This window comes from Malus sylvestris, chromosome 9 (genome assembly GCF_916048215.2).
Source record: "Malus sylvestris chromosome 9, drMalSylv7.2, whole genome shotgun sequence".
NCBI lineage: Eukaryota > Viridiplantae > Streptophyta > Magnoliopsida > Rosales > Rosaceae > Malus > Malus sylvestris.
This window is the reverse complement of record NC_062268.1, coordinates 10,502,435-10,519,856: the sequence shown is the minus strand read 5'-3', so window position 1 is coordinate 10,519,856 and position 17,422 is coordinate 10,502,435. Positions and strand designations below refer to the sequence as shown.

General features: G+C 42.0%; 2 protein-coding genes across 2 annotated transcripts; both read right to left on the bottom strand.

The window, feature by feature from the left end:
- Positions 1–11,253: 11,253 nt before the first annotated feature.
- On the bottom strand, positions 11,254–13,126 carry LOC126582002 (scarecrow-like protein 23). The gene has a single exon (XM_050245964.1). The coding sequence runs from the start codon at positions 12,763–12,765 to the stop codon at positions 11,416–11,418; it is 1,350 nt and encodes a 449-aa protein (XP_050101921.1). The 5' UTR covers positions 12,766–13,126; the 3' UTR covers positions 11,254–11,415.
- Positions 13,127–16,194: 3,068 nt separating this feature from the next.
- On the bottom strand, positions 16,195–16,875 carry LOC126582004 (60S ribosomal protein L27-like). The gene has a single exon (XM_050245968.1). The coding sequence runs from the start codon at positions 16,791–16,793 to the stop codon at positions 16,386–16,388; it is 408 nt and encodes a 135-aa protein (XP_050101925.1). The 5' UTR covers positions 16,794–16,875; the 3' UTR covers positions 16,195–16,385.
- Between the last annotated feature and the right edge of the window lie 547 nt (positions 16,876–17,422).

Here is a 17,422-nt window from a genome sequence, read left to right as displayed (position 1 = left end):
AGATACTGTCACAGCCCGTCCCGGAGGTACTTTTGGCGGGAATGTGAAAGGACAAAAATGCCCTTGTCAGGTATCAAGGTATGGGTGTATTACGTTTTGAAAATGTTTGGTCCCTAAACTTTTAAGAAGTTGTTTAAGTTAGAAATATTTTGGAAGTTGATTTTATATTTTTGTGGTTAGGGACTTAAGAGAGATTTTGGATGGTGTGGATTGGTTTGACCACACAAGATCAGTCCCTTTCTCTCCTCCCTCTCGATCACTCTCTCAGTCTCTCTCTCTCTCTCTCTCTCCCGACCTCACACCCAAACACACCCATATCGTACGGACCTTCACCCAAAACCCTTCGAAACTCAACGGATCGGGGCAAATAAGGTATGCATCTTCATCCTTTCGTCGTCCTGAGTTCATTGGTACTAGTTTTAGGAAGTGAAACCTTCGATTTCACATAGATCCCGAACCTCCATTTTTGAGGTACTGTTCATGCGAACGTAAAATGTTGTGTTTCAGGAGATTTCAAGCTTGTAGTGAGCTTTAGGAGGTTCTAAGGAAGCTCGGGGACGTTCGTTGGAGAGTTTTGGACGTCGGGATCGTAGGTTTCAAGTTTGGCCGAAATCTTTGGTTTTTGCAAGGTGAGATTTCGTAGTTTTTAGGCCCTAAAACTAGTCCAACGTGATTGTACACTCTTAGGGCTTCAATTCGGTATAAAATACGAAGAAAATGGGTGAAAAACGAAGGAGAATAGTGAGTTTGAAAATCGGCCGGAGTTCGGCCGGAGTCCGACCACCGGAGAACCAGTCCGGCGAGACCTGCGAAGAAGACGACACGTGCGCTGCACGTGCTGCGCGTGGCCAGCGCGTGGACCCGTGCCACGTGTGGCGCGTGGGGCTTCCAAAAATTTTTCTAAAAATTTCTCGACGCTCGTGACGTCGAGTAGGTCGATGTGGTATATTCATATACCAAAATTGAGCATCGTATGAGAAGTTATTTCGAATTATTGGTGATATGCTTAAAATTAATGTTTTTATAGTTGTTTCGCATATAGGTGAGACGTATCCCGAGGACGACCGCATCCAGGGACGCCACGGGGGTTACGACCCGTCGACTTATCAGTGAGTGGGCAGTTTTGTTTTCGTATTACCTATATACTACTGTTTTTCCCAGAAAAATGTTTATATGAAAATACGTTTTTAAAATGCCATGCATAGAATTATTTGGAAAAAGGTGAATTTCACATGAGTTATATGATTGATATATGATGCATACATATTGCATGGTGCTGTGGAGGCAAAGGTAAGTCAGGTGAGTTCATTATGCATTGAATTGGTTGATATCGATATAATTTGAGCTCGTAATCTGCACCCTAGGTGTTAGTGCTTATATTATTCACCACACCGCACGCTCGCCTTGGATCCAAGTAGGTGGATGTCGTACAGACCATGTGAGGGTTCCGACATGCTAGTCGTACAGATCACTAGGCGTGATTCCGACTAGTGGGTGACCTTAGTTATGCGCGCTGATGATATGATGAGAGAAGCACTAGAGCGTATTTTTACACCTTTCATCGTATAGACTACCTTACGTAGTTCCGAGTGATGTGCAGAGTAGGGCCGTATAGGTCACTGTGGTGACTCCGGCTTAGTGGGATTTGAGCTATTGAATTAATCGTATAGGACCAACTGCAGGGTCTCCGATTGATTCCTTATTTCACCTGATTTATATTTTGATTTATGTCATGGCATGTTTTCTTGAAAATGTTAAAGATTTGAGATTTAAGTTTTGAGATTTTATATGGTTATATATATTTCTGGGAAAGTATACAGGTTTTTACGGCGAGGGGATATAATTGTTTTATGAACTGTTTTGGAAAACTAATTTGTTTTACTGACCCACTCATTTTGTTTTGCGCCCCTCCAGGTTCTAGTTTAGCGGTGGTTGGCTCACGAGGTCCTTTCCGGCTTTCTGACAGATTTGGGACATGTAGGACTCACCTGAGGGTGATGTATTCTTATTTTAGTCCTACTTGACTGCAGATAACCTATGCTCTGAACTTATGTGTTTACTTGTAAACTCGTCCGGTTATGTCCGTATGTGGTTATGTTGAATTTGGTTTGAAATTCTGTTGATTTATGTTGCTTTTCCGCTTCCGTGTTGTGCTTATGGTTACGTCACGCCCACGTGACGGCCAGCACACCTGGATCCTCCGGATCGGGGTGTGTCAGTTTGGTATCAGAGCTTAGGTTGCAGTCCTGTAAATTTGTTAATGTCTTAACGATCTTTTGATGTTTTCTGTCAGAATCATGCCGCCTCGTAGAGAGCGTAGGGAGTCCCGCCGTACTTCTGAATCTAATTTTCCGGATATTACTCAGTTAGGGGAAGCGATGGCCCAGGCTTTACAGAATGTGATTCGTCCTCCCCCTCCTCCGAGGACACCTCTGGAGACCATGTACAACTTGAAGTTAGATCGGTTTATGGGTAATGAAAGTCATGAGGGGGCAGAGAAATGGCTTGATCATATTGAGAAAACTTTCCAGGTGATGCAGAGTCAGGGGAATCTCCCTGCTAATAGGTGGGTGGAGACCACCACTTGGTTTTTGGGTCGTGAACCAGCAGCATGGTGGATAAATCAGGCTAGGTACATGTCACCTGAGACGGCAGCCGACTGGAAAGTATTCAAGGAGCATTTTATGAAGAGATTCGTTCCTCCTGAGTATATTGACCGTAAGAAGCAGGAATTCACCAGGTTGAAACAGAGAAATATGTCGGCACATGAATATTATAGAAAATTTACTGATTTGTCTCGCTATGACACTGATACAGCTGGTAATCAGGGAGAGATGCTTCGACGTTTCAAGTTGGGATCTAAGAAGAAGTGGCGTACCTTTGCCAATGCACTCCCCTGCGCTGATTATCATGAATATTTCGAGATTCTGGTTAGGATGGAGGACTCTGATAATCTCCCTGACAGTGAGGATGACGAGGACAAGAATGAGGGTCAGAAGAAGAATGACAAAGGTAAGGGTATTTCTATTCCGGGACCTCGACAGACACAGAGTTTTAAGAAGAGTGGAGCGAGTTCGAGTTCTTCTAGTGGGGGATATAGTTTTACTGGCCCGAGGAGAGGTGGTGGAAGATTTTCTGGTGGACCCAGATTTCAGGGTCAGAGGGATGCTGGTGGATCTGGCGCTCCATGGTGCCGCCGTTGTAACTCCCGTCACCATGGTGAGTGTAGGAGAGGTTCTGGGGCTTGTTTTACGTGTGGGCAGATGGGACATCGGGCTTCTCAGTGCCCCCAGGGTCAGCAGAGACCGCAGCAGACTAATATGCCACCTCCAGCACCAGTTCAGCAGAGTTTTGGACCGGGTGGTTATGGCCAGCCGAGTCGTGGTGGTGCCTACCACTATCAGGGGGATGCTGCTCCGTATGCTTCCGGACCTTATCAGTATTCCCAGGAGCCTTACTCTCAGGCTGGATATTCTCAGGATTTTGGAGGTTATTCATCTTATTCCTCTATGCCAGCTGGTGAATCGCAGTGGCATCAGGGAGGCCAGCCCCGTCAGGGGGAAGTTGCTACTGGTGGTGCAGGATCATCCAGGCAGCCTAGTCAGCCAGGCCAGGGACGTAATCCTCAGGGACGAGGTAATCAGGGCAATAGAGGCCGAGGTGGACGACAGCAGGCTCAAGGGCGAATTAGTCATATTTCTTTGCAGGAGGCTCAGAACCATCCAGACTTGATTATGGGTACGTTGAATGTTCTTGGTCATTTTGCTAAGGTTTTGATTGATTGTGGTGCTACGCACTCTGTGATTTCTCATACGTTTGCTCAAATAACCCAACCTCACCCTTCACCTCTAGGATTTGATTTAGAGTTTGCCATGCCTAGAGGAGATAAATGTGTTGTGGATAGTGTGTATCTGGGGTGTCCAGTGATGGTTGAGGGCGTGATTATGTCCGCTGATCTTATTCCGTTAGATATTGTGGATTTTGATGTGATTTTAGGGGCCGATTGGTTACACCATAATCGTGCCCATATTGATTGTTATGGTAAATCAGTTACTTTTTATCGTCCTGGATTACCCGAGGTTACTTTTGTGGGCGAGAGAAGTGGGGTGAGACATGGAGTTATTTCTGCCATAAGGGCGAGGAAATTATTATCGAAGGGTTGTCAGGGATATTTGGCACATGTGGTATTAAATGATGTTGCTCCTACTAGTATAGAAGAAGTTGGTGTGGTCAGACATTATTCGGATGTATTCCCTGATGATTTGCCGGGATTACCACCAGACAGGGAGGTGGAATTCTCTATTGATTTGCTTCCAGGTACGGACCCTATATCTCTGACTCCTTATAGAATGGCTCCTGCTGAGTTGAGGGAATTAAAAATCCAGTTGCAAGAATTACTTGATAAAGGTTTTATTCAACCTAGTTCTTCACCTTGGGGTGCCCCAGTATTATTTGTGAAGAAGAAGGATGGAACTCTTCGATTGTGTATTGATTATAGACAATTGAACCGGGTAACGATTAAAAACCGTTATCCATTGCCTCGCATTGATGATTTGTTCGATCAGCTGAAAGGTGCATGTGTATTTTCTAAGATTGATTTGAGATCTGGATATTATCAATTGAAGATTAAAGAAGATGATGTACCTAAGACGGCTTTCCGAACTCGGTACGGACATTATGAATTTTCGGTTATGCCGTTTGGGTTGACTAATGCGCCTGCAGCTTTTATGAGATTAATGAATGAGGTATTCCAGAAATATCTTGATAAATTCGTTATTGTTTTTATTGACGATATTCTGGTATACTCTAAGTCCCAAGCAGATCATATCCGACACCTTAATTTGGTGTTAAGGAAATTAAGGGAGCATCAGTTGTATGCCAAGTTCAGTAAATGTCAGTTTTGGTTGACTGAAGTGGCATTTTTGGGGCATGTGGTATCAGCTCAAGGTATTCAAGTTGATCCTCAAAAGATTGCAGCGGTGGAGAATTGGGAGCAACCTCGAACCGTCACGGAGGTACGAAGCTTTCTTGGCTTAGCAGGTTATTATCGACGGTTCGTTCAGGATTTCTCTATGATTGCTTTACCGTTGACAAAGTTGACCAGGAAGGATGTTAAATTTGAGTGGGATGAGAATTGTGAGCGGAGTTTTCAGCAATTAAAGTATTGCCTCACTCATGCACCGGTGTTGGTACTTCCCGACGATAGCGGTAATTTTGAGATATATAGTGATGCTTCATTAAATGGTTTGGGATGTGTTTTGATGCAGCATAATAAGGTGATTGCATATGCTTCTAGGCAGTTGAAAAATCATGAAAGGAACTATCCTACTCACGATCTTGAATTGGCAGCAATTGTTTTTGCTTTAAAAATTTGGAGGCATTATTTGTATGGTGAGAAGTGTAAGATCTTCACTGATCACAAGAGTCTTCAATATTTGTTTACTCAGCATGATCTTAATCTTCGTCAGCGAAGGTGGATGGAATTGTTAAGTGATTATGATTGTTCTATTGAATACCATCCAGGTCGTGCTAATGTAGTAGCGGATGCGCTGAGTAGGAAACCTCAAGGTAGACTTAATGCCCTATATGCTAGTCGTGTTCCTCTTCTTGCTGAACTGAGGGCAACTGGAGTAAGATTGGAGTGGGAGAATCAAGGTGGAGCTTTTCTTGCTAGTTTTCAAGTCAGGCCAGTTTTGGTGGATCGTATTCTTGCAGTTCAGATGGTGAATGAAGAAATTCAGGAGTTGGTTCAGTTAAGAAGTGAAGGGAAAAAGAAAGACCTCAGAATTCGGGAATCAGATGGTATGCTCATGCAAGAAAACAGAATGTATGTTCCGAATAATGAGGAATTGAAGAAGGAAATTCTGGATGAAGCACATTGTTCAGCTTATGCGATGCATCCGGGAGGAACAAAAATGTATCATACCATTCGACCATTTTATTATTGGCCGGTATGAAAAGAGAAATTGCAGAATATGTGAGCAGGTGTATTATTTGCCAGCAAGTGAAAGCAGAAAGGAAGAAGCCCTTTGGGCGAATGCAACCCCTTCCTGTTCCCCAGTGGAAATGGGAAAATATAACCATGGATTTCGTGTATAAACTTCCTCGTACGCGAAATGGATTTGATGGTATTTGGGTGATTGTGGATCGACTCACCAAGTCGGCGCATTTCATTCCAGTGAGGGAGAAATACCCTCTGAATAAATTGGCTAAGTTGTTTATTTCGAAGATTGTCAAGTATCATGGAGTCCCAGTAAATATTATCTCCGATCGAGACCCGAGATTTACTTCTAAATTTTGGGTGGCTTTTCAGGAAGCTCTGGGTACTCAATTACTGTATAGCACAGCTTATCATCCTCAAACTGATGGGCAATCAGAGAGGACCATTCAGACGTTGGAAGATATGTTGAGATCTTCGGTATTACAATTTGGTGATTCTTGGCATGATCGTCTGGACTTAATGGAGTTTGCTTATAATAACAGTTTTCACTCGAGCATTGGTATGTCCCCATTCGAGGCACTTTATGGTAGGGCGTGTCGAACGCCATTATGTTGGTCTGAGGTTGGTGAACGGGTATTAGAAGGCCCTGAGATCGTGGATGAGACGACTCAAAATGTTCAGGTAATTAAGTCAAACCTGAAAGCAGCCCAGGATCGACATAAGAGTTTAGCGGATCGGCATACTACTGATCGAGTGTATGATGTGGGTGATTGGGTATTCTTGAAATTGTCGCCTTGGAGAGGTGTGGTACGATTTGGGAAAAGAGGGAAGCTAAGTCCGAGATATATTGGACCTTATGTGATCATTGAAAGAGTTGGTGAAGTTGCCTACCGGTTGGAACTGCCTCCGGAGTTATCTAAGGTCCATAATGTGTTCCATGTCTCTATGCTTCGGCATTATATTTCTGATCCTTCTCATGTGATTCCTCCTCAACCGTTAGAGATTAATCCGGATTTGACGTATGATGAGGAACCAATCACAATATTGGATTGGAAGGACAAGGTTCTAAGGAACAAGACGGTGAGTTTGGTGAAGGTGTTGTGGAGAAATCATTCTGTGGAGGAAGCTACTTGGGAGACGGAAGACCGGATGAGAGAGATGTACCCAAGATTATTCTACGAGTATTGAATTATGATTTGGTTATGGGAATTTCGGGGACGAAATTCTATAAGGAGGGGAGATTGTCACAGCCCGTCCCGGAGGTACTTTTGGCGGGAATGTGAAAGGACAAAAATGCCCTTGTCAGGTATCAAGGTATGGGTGTATTACGTTTTGAAAATGTTTGGTCCCTAAACTTTTAAGAAGTTGTTTAAGTTAGAAATATTTTGGAAGTTGATTTTATATTTTTGTGGTTAGGGACTTAAGAGAGATTTTGGATGGTGTGGATTGGTTTGACCACACAAGATCAGTCCCTTTCTCTCCTCCCTCTCGATCACTCTCTCAGTCTCTCTCTCTCTCTCTCTCTCCCGACCTCACACCCAAACACACCCATATCGTACGGACCTTCACCCAAAACCCTTCGAAACTCAACGGATCGGGGCAAATAAGGTATGCATCTTCATCCTTTCGTCGTCCTGAGTTCATTGGTACTAGTTTTAGGAAGTGAAACCTTCGATTTCACATAGATCCCGAACCTCCATTTTTGAGGTACTGTTCATGCGAACGTAAAATGTTGTGTTTCAGGAGATTTCAAGCTTGTAGTGAGCTTTAGGAGGTTCTAAGGAAGCTCGGGGACGTTCGTTGGAGAGTTTTGGACGTCGGGATCGTAGGTTTCAAGTTTGGCCGAAATCTTTGGTTTTTGCAAGGTGAGATTTCGTAGTTTTTAGGCCCTAAAACTAGTCCAACGTGATTGTACACTCTTAGGGCTTCAATTCGGTATAAAATACGAAGAAAATGGGTGAAAAACGAAGGAGAATAGTGAGTTTGAAAATCGGCCGGAGTTCGGCCGGAGTCCGGCCACCGGAGAACCAGTCCGGCGAGACCTGCGAAGAAGACGACACGTGCGCTGCACGTGCTGCGCGTGGCCAGCGCGTGGACCCGTGCCACGTGTGGCGCGTGGGGGCGCGTGGGGCTTCCAAAAATTTTTCTAAAAATTTCTCGACGCTCGTGACGTCGAGTAGGTCGATGTGGTATATTCATATACCAAAATTGAGCATCGTATGAGAAGTTATTTCGAATTATTGGTGATATGCTTAAAATTAATGTTTTTATAGTTGTTTCGCATATAGGTGAGACGTATCCCGAGGACGACCGCATCCAGGGACGCCACGGGGGTTACGACCCGTCGACTTATCAGTGAGTGGGCAGTTTTGTTTTCGTATTACCTATATACTACTGTTTTTCCCAGAAAAATGTTTATATGAAAATACGTTTTTAAAATGCCATGCATAGAATTATTTGGAAAAAGGTGAATTTCACATGAGTTATATGATTGATATATGATGCATACATATTGCATGGTGCTGTGGAGGCAAAGGTAAGTCAGGTGAGTTCATTATGCATTGAATTGGTTGATATCGATATAATTTGAGCTCGTAATCTGCACCCTAGGTGTTAGTGCTTATATTATTCACCACACCGCACGCTCGCCTTGGATCCAAGTAGGTGGATGTCGTACAGACCATGTGAGGGTTCCGACATGCTAGTCGTACAGATCACTAGGCGTGATTCCGACTAGTGGGTGACCTTAGTTATGCGCGCTGATGATATGATGAGAGAAGCACTAGAGCGTATTTTTACACCTTTCATCGTATAGACTACCTTACGTAGTTCCGAGTGATGTGCAGAGTAGGGCCGTATAGGTCACTGTGGTGACTCCGGCTTAGTGGGATTTGAGCTATTGAATTAATCGTATAGGACCAACTGCAGGGTCTCCGATTGATTCCTTATTTCACCTGATTTATATTTTGATTTATGTCATGGCATGTTTTCTTGAAAATGTTAAAGATTTGAGATTTAAGTTTTGAGATTTTATATGGTTATATATATTTCTGGGAAAGTATACAGGTTTTTACGGCGAGGGGATATAATTGTTTTATGAACTGTTTTGGAAAACTAATTTGTTTTACTGACCCACTCATTTTGTTTTGCGCCCCTCCAGGTTCTAGTTTAGCGGTGGTTGGCTCACGAGGTCCTTTCCGGCTTTCTGACAGATTTGGGACATGTAGGACTCACCTGAGGGTGATGTATTCTTATTTTAGTCCTACTTGACTGCAGATAACCTATGCTCTGAACTTATGTGTTTACTTGTAAACTCGTCCGGTTATGTCCGTATGTGGTTATGTTGAATTTGGTTTGAAATTCTGTTGATTTATGTTGCTTTTCCGCTTCCGTGTTGTGCTTATGGTTACGTCACGCCCACGTGACGGCCAGCACACCTGGATCCTCCGGATCGGGGTGTGTCAGATACAAATTCATTCAAAATTCAAATTATTATTATTAAAAAAAATTCAACAACAAAACAAAAACAATTTATGCATAACTTTTGGTGCCTTATTTTATTCATAGTTACAGAAGTATCGGTACATAATTGTAGGTACCTTATTTTACTCATAGGTACATAAGTATTGGTATGTAAGTTTCGGGACAATGTATATGTACAAATGTGTTTGTACGTAAGTATAATATCTAAACATACATATGTACGTAATCTGCATATACATATATATGGAGAAATTCATGCACAATGAAAAATATATGATAATATGACTTTTCTTATTGTGGGAACAATGATAAATAACATTTTTATTATTTATGGGAATCAATATAACCTACAAATTAATACAACCTATTTAATATTCAGAAATTACAATTAAATGCCAAGAATTAAAATTAATTTTTAATCTTAGACAAGGTTTTATTCAAACAGTAATCTTAGACAAGGATTAAAATACAATTTTCCGTAAAGTAAACAAAGTTTTTTCATGGAGAAGTACAAAAAAGGGAGATGATTTTCACACATTATTTATATTTAATTTTCAGATCAAATAAAGAAAACAAAAGAAATAAGAGAAATAAATAAATGTGAGCATGCATTATGAGAAAAAAGTTTACAAAATTCATTTCTGTGCGAAAGCTTCCACCCTTCTTTTGCTATTGGCACAATGGCTTCCACATTTCACATATGAGATAATTAGAGCAACAGTCTTTGAACTTTAACTCAATTGGAGGTTTAGTCCTGAACTAAAAATATGTGCATTAATTCCTGAAATTGTTATAATATGAAGTGGCAATCCTTTTGGCTAACTCCGTTTAGATCTTCCACACTTTAGATCCTTTATTTTGGATGGAAGTTCTAACGGAGTTAGACAAAATGATCATTACTCCACATTATAACAAAATCAGGAATTAATACTCACAAGTTTTTAGTTCAAGAACAAAAGCTTCAATTAATCCAATTTTCTCATTGACATATTGACATAGAGGTATGCTGGTATGGTAAGATGAGGAGGTTAGCAAGTGTTTAAAACTTGATTAAAAATGGTGGAAAAATGATTCATGTTAGTAAAATTGGGATTGAAATAATTTAAAGGTCACTATCATACGAGTTAAGTGTGTGGAATTCCCTTCCAATCAACCTGTCAAGAACTGATATGCAACTATGAGAGGAAGAGAAGCACACCGAGCTTATATGATTTTCAGACAAGGTGAGACAAGGTTTCATTTTCTAGGGTACAATTCCATGTGCACTCATTTTCATTTGTAGGGACTAGGCCATCTCCAAATTCCAATTACTCACTTACCCCACACATGTTAGATATAGGATGATGGGACCTAGAAAGATGAGTCGTGTACGTGAGTTAGTTCAAAGCGTTGTATCATACCATTGATATATCACATTTAAAGTCTCAATCATAATTTTATAATTCGTGCAGACAACTTACCGTAGCATATAACACTAATATTTCTATTGATCCCTAAAATTATTTAGCACACAAAGGAGGATAAGTCTTGTCTCCCATGTTTGATTGCAACTTTCCACCAAGCCAAATATCATAATCCTCATCCTCTCATGACATTGCATCATCAAAACTCACATTCAACTCTTCAATGAGTTAAACAATTGCACCTAATTTAACAACCCAAATGATTCTCACTTCCTAAATAATAACAATAATAACAACCCATGACCTATGGATTTTTTTTTTATTTTTTTTTCGGATGATGTTATCTACACACCCATTTCAATTTTCACCGTCGAATTTAATAAATCACAAAAATTCAAAGAACAAAAATTAACAAGAAATATGTGATAAGTAAAAATAGATGCGTAGACAGCACCGCTCTCTTCTTTTCTTTAAACATATAACAAGGAACCAAAAAAAAACTAACTACAATGTTTTTCTCCTTCAAAGAATTACAGCCAAGTGAAAAAGAAGTCCTCCTCCCCACCGTATCATGCTGGTCAAAGTATTTCAATCCAACGGCTGCCAGGCAGAGGCTGTAAGCAAGGAGAGGTCCTTCCAACCCAACTTCAAGCACCCATTCTCCTCCACCAAAGTGTACCCCTTCCACGGAAACATCCCAAGCAACAAGCTAGCCTGCGCCGCCGGGTTCCCGCCAAGCGAAACGGGCCCAAACCCGACCCGCTTCAACTCATCCCCCCACCTCTCCACCTTCACCTCCCCGGTTCTCTTCGGCCCGCCCACCGCGAGGATATTCCTAATCTCGTAGCCGAACAGCTGCTGCTCCACCATATGCCTCTCCAGGCTGTCGGCGCCCAATCCGTCCCCGAGCGCATCAAACAGCGCGCTGTAGTAATGCAAGGCCTCCACAAACCTACTCAGGAAGCTGCCGCTGTGGCTCAAATCCTGCTCGGCGATCGTGATCAGCTTCGGTCTCAGCGAGCCCAGCAATCTCAGCGTCGCCAAATCGCTGCCGGTGACGTCGTACAAGCAATGGTGCATCCAGTGGACCACGGTGGCCTCGCTCGGTCTGATTCCGAGTTGACTTAGGTCGGTTATGCTCCCGATTTTGCCCTCCAGCGGCTGGAACTCGAAGGGCAGGCCGAGCGAGCTCGCGAAATCAGCGAGTCTCCGCCCGGTCGACTCGAGGAGCTCCGAGGAGGACCCGAACCCGGTTATCCGCATTGATCGGATCTTCTTCGACCGCGATGCAAGGATGTGGAACAATCCTGGCCACTGGAGGCCTTGCATTATATCCAAATCGATGACGTGGACGTGATCCTCGCCGTCCAGCGCCTGGAAAATCGCCTGATTGGACGTGAAGTGTGAGAATTTGACTAGCGGACTGATGGAGTTGTAGGATTGGAGAGCGTTGAAGATCCGCTGCGACTGAGCAAGCGTTAGGGTTCTGTTGGTGAGCGGAGAGTAGGTACCTAAGCAGGAGCTGATCACGCGAGTCTGAAGCGCGTGCGAGAAATAAGCACCTACTCGCTCCGGCGACGACCCGAACGGCGATGATAGTTCCGCGATCTCAGGTAACAGGTCGCTGGCGTCGTCGAGGCTGTCCATGGCGACGAACTCGGCGCATTGTAGCAGAAGCCCCAACAGTCTCAACCCGTCCGATTCGCCCTCCGCCACCGGTTCGGTGTCACGATCGTCGGCAGTTCTTTCGCGGAAATTTCTGCCGGAATTGGGGCGTTTGGTGAAGGAGGGGTCTTCGGCGTCGGAATCGCCGCTTCCACTGCCGGCAAGGTCGCGGTCGACGCGCTTGGTCTTCATGGAGGAGGAGGAGGAGGTAGGGTTGTTATTGTTAGGGGTGGCGGCGGTGATTGGGGATTGAGGAACTAAGCTCTGAAGCATGACTGGTAGAGGAGGAGGAGGAGGAGGAAGGAGGAAGTGTGTGATTGTCGATAGAGAGAATATAAAAAGCTCGGAAGCCTTCGGGCGGAAAGCGACAAAGAAAAGCGAGAAAGACAACCAAACGCATGTACAGTGAGAGTTTTGCAGAAAGCTTTGTCAGAGAGAGGAGAGAGAGTAGAGAGAGAAAACTGTTTGGTTAGAGAGAAAGTGAGCAAATTAGAGAAAATGAGACGGAAAGTTTGATAACTTTAGAGGGGGAAGGGGATACGTGCGAGCGTGTGGGGGTGTGAGGAGTTGACTCGTGTTGGGAATCCTCCTCGTTAGGTACTCCGTTTGGGGTTGTCGTTAAGTCCGTTTGTTGTGTTGGGGGATTCGACCAAAAAAAAGGGGGTCGGTCGATTGACGGGTTAGTAGAATTAATTAAGGGTTGATTAGTTGATTAATGGTGTAATTAGCGTCATCTTTGGATTCTCGGATCGAGGTTTTGGGAAGATTATAGGGTGGGAGGGTTTGTCTTTGTGTTGACATTGATGTGTGTTAATTTGTTAATTTTGTTTTGAGAGAGAGGAGATTTGAATAATGTTTGTATGGTTGTATGCAAACATCTAGACCATTCAATATTCACGAGTTTTTGGAACTTTAGACGGCGGCTTTACAGCTGTACCAACTTAGATCCCAAGTTCGACTTCAACATTTATTTGGATTTGAGGTTCCAAGTTGGTAAGTCTGATTGATTGTAATATTGAAATATCTCGGTGAGTATTCCTGATTTTCGAAAGAGGTGGATAACTATGTTTACCATCAATTGTTCCAATTTAAAATAATAAAAAATACTGTGATATATGTAGTTAAAATATAACGGTCCCAAAGTAAAGTATTTCAGAGAATTTAACATTTAAATTTGAGCCTCTTAATTGTATTGTACATTGTCAATTGATATATAATAGAATGATTCACATATCATGCCTACATTCAAGAAGCTTAAATACAGTTAGGACTTCCATTGTCCTGAAGTTTAAAGGTCAATCAACATAGTAAAAACTTGTCACACGCATAGTATAGGAGAAATTCTAGAGTTCGACATTCTTGAGCTCATTTGATGTCTTGTATAGGACAAGTTCTAGGGTCTGAAATAGCGACTGAAAGTCTCTCTACCCCAACCGCGTTGTATTTCAAGTCCAAGTACCCCAGTCTCTAGTCCCATCATTCCAATCTTGGTCGTAGTTCGACTGGAGCTTTTATGTACTACAGTCGAACTTCAAAAGATATGTGAAATCGCTTGCCATACCTATTGCCTACCAAAATGATGAAAGATTCCAGGGCAGGTAGGTATACTACAAAAGTTAGAAAACTAAAACTTGAAAAGAGTAGACAACTGGTACAGAAGGCTTCTCTGGTTCTGGTGATGGAGGTGGAGTGGCAAAGCACCAGGCCGTGGTGGCATAGAGCAGCGGAGGCTTCGGTCAGGCAACTCGAAAAGCTCATAAGCGGTAAGTGTTTTGGTGAATAACTTGAGAGAGATGGATTTTTATCCCTTTGAAGCTTGTTTTGTATATAGGATGGGAATTTGCAGACAAGCGTTGTGCTTTTGTTGTTTCTCTTAAGCAATGTCTCATGATATATCATGTATTTAATGAATAAAAGCAGATGATACTAACTAAGATTCCTATTGAAATTTGTAGAGTTCCGTTACAACAAAAGCGATTTCCGCACACGACTTTCTTCTCTGCACTCCTGTTTTTACGGCCTTTGAATTGAATGAATCACCAGAGAATCAAAAGATAATCAAGGGTTAGATAATCAAGGGTTACAAACAAGGAGACGGGTGCGGAAAGGGCAAACCAACCTCCCATGTAGCATTCCAATAGTTTACTTCAAAGAGTAAATTATAACAATAATTCCTTAACTTTTAACTCAATTGAAAAACCAACTAAAAATCCAATACCGTTAATCTCTAAACTCACCAAAACGTGCGGCTATGGTTCCTCAACTAAAAATTCATTACCATTGGTCCCTCAACTTTAATCCAACTGGAGAAATGACCCCTCAACTTTAACCTAATTAGAACAATGATCCCTCAACTTTAACTCAACGATGCTTCCAACATAACTCATTTTGACAAAATCCTAATAAAGTTGACGAAAAAAACCAAAATGTTGTAGCAATGGTTCTTCTAACATAACTTATTTTGACAAAACTATGACGAAAAAAACCATAACTACACATTTTGATGAGTTGAGAAACCAATAGTAATGAATTTTTTGTTGAAGTATCATTGCTCCAATTTGATTAAAGTTGAAAAACCATTGCTACAATTTACTAAATTGCAGCAAATATCAGAAACCCGGTTCATGAAACAAGGTAGCTGTTTCATGGAACTGGGATAGGCAAGTTTTGATGTTTCATGGAACTGGGATAGGCAAGTTTTCGACAGAAGTCTAAGGACCTCAGGCAGAGAGGAAATAGATTAAACCCAACAGAATAAGTCTATGAACAAAAACTATTGTTCTTAAATTTGACTACACATTAAAATCATCCAGAAAAGAATTGGCACGGAAATGTTTTCAACCAAAATTTCACGACAGCAAACCAATCCATCGAATGCTAGCACCAGTTTAGCATCACATGTTTTCATGATCAACGCAACACAAGAACCATGTAATTATAAGTAACATCCAAAAACGAGCAACAACTTCTATTCACGACTGTTAAATCACAAATCTAAACATTTGACATGAGATGATTAGGGCATCTACCACTAACCAAGAAACTCGACAGTCAACATAGAGAGCACAGACAACAAAAATCCCTAAACAAAGAGCGATAAAGCGTTTTACAAACGCAGCAATCTGCAAAACTTCCAATCACCAGCCATCAGTTGAAGACTCAATTCAGCACATCATACTGAAAGATAAACATTTTTGAAAAGAAACCAACTGCAACTTTTCAAATTTCTACCAATTAGTAAAGAACATTCCATATTGCAAAACCTCAACATAAACCAATACATATACACACACTCCAACGACGTCTTAAGGTAAAACCGTTTTCTACAAGCAGAATCATCAAAAATAAACACCATAACTAAACTATTTCTATTAACTATCACTAAAGTTGACAAACAATATACCTCACAACAGACAATTTGTTCGTGATCGAACCTAAACCCTGGAAAATCCAAAAGCACAACACTTGGGCAATTCCAGTATCAGTGAACAATAAGCAGGATATTAATCCAGTGAATCGAACTTAAATCGAAACATTACACGCATCACAGCTACTCAATAGCCTACAACTCTAGAAACCCGATTCCTAATTATCCAAATTGAAACAGAATCAATACACAAATGATAGGCGTAAAGTAACTGCAGGGAAAGAATCATATCAAACAACACAGAAGAACAATGCCGATATAAAATCGAAGGAAAATAAAGCAAAATCCAGAAATACCCAAAATTAAACATTTCAGTAATACAAAATCTAATCATTTAAGCTAAACATTAATCTTAAAATCCATAAAAACGTCTCATTTCATTTCAAAATTAAACATAAACTCGAAAAAATATAAACCCAAAATCAGACAGACCCCATTTCCAATGCGGCGCCGTATGGAAAGGTCATCAGAACCTGAGCTTGGTGAAGAACCACCTGTTCTTCCCGGTCTTGAACCGCTCCTCGAACCGCTTCTTGACCTCCTTCAAAGCAGTGACCTTCTTGTCCTTTGTCTGCAAGCACTCGACGTTGACGACGTCTTTGAGATCCACATCCAGGGTGTAGCGCGTTGGCATCAGGTGCTGGTAGTTCACGAGCTTGATGAAGGCCTTCACTCTAGATTTCTTGGCCGTCTTCTTGGCGGAGTCCTTGCGGATGACCTTGGCTGGGTACTTCTTAATCCCCGCAACCAAACAGTGCCCGTAGGGACGGTCGCGGGTGCCCTCGTCGAAGGCGCGCACGATGACGGCCTTGCGTCCGGCGTAGCGGCCCTGGAGGTTGATCACCGCCTTGTTTGGCTTCAGAAACTTCACCATGGCTGGTTTCTCTCTCTTGTCTCTCAGTCTCTCTCTGTCGCTCGGTTTCGGCAAAGGGCGGGGAGGAAAAACCCTAGGAGAGAAAATTTATAGTAATGGCGGCTCACTGAAACCCTAGGTTTTTTTTTAGATATGGGCTGAACTATTAAGATTTTGTATTGGGCTTGAACTGGGCTGAGTTACTTTTTTTTTTTTTCCAATCTCGTGCTTAATCGGGCAACATCCAAAAAACGAAAAATTGGGAACAGATTTCTCACAAACGTAGGGTTACTTCGGAAGGCCTTGCACTAGGAAGGAAAGTGGGGTGAAATCTTGTCATGCCGACATGGTGTGATCCTAAGATTCTCTGGTGTCTTAGTTAGACTTAATTAATTTTAAGAGTCATTCAGTATTACAGTTTGATGATATTCCTCTTTGTTTAGAAGTGAGAAGTCTTAAGTTCGAATCTCGTGAATAGAAAATTCAATACCAATTTAGGTTGTCATTGTGTGGCTTAGCCGAACTCCCCCTAGTGTAAAAATATCGATGTACTAAAAAAAATGAATTTTAGGAAAAATGAATTTCAAGGTATAAGCTTCTTGTCTCATGAACAATTATCTTTTCATGTAAATGGTCATGCCTTTAGAGCA

What these genes read in the sequence shown, in the direction of transcription:
- LOC126582002 (XM_050245964.1), bottom strand. Translation starts at nt 12,765, where the DNA reads ATGCTTCAGAGCTTAGTTCCTCAATCCCCAATCACCGCCGCCACCCCT.
- LOC126582004 (XM_050245968.1), bottom strand. Translation starts at nt 16,793, where the DNA reads ATGGTGAAGTTTCTGAAGCCAAACAAGGCGGTGATCAACCTCCAGGGC.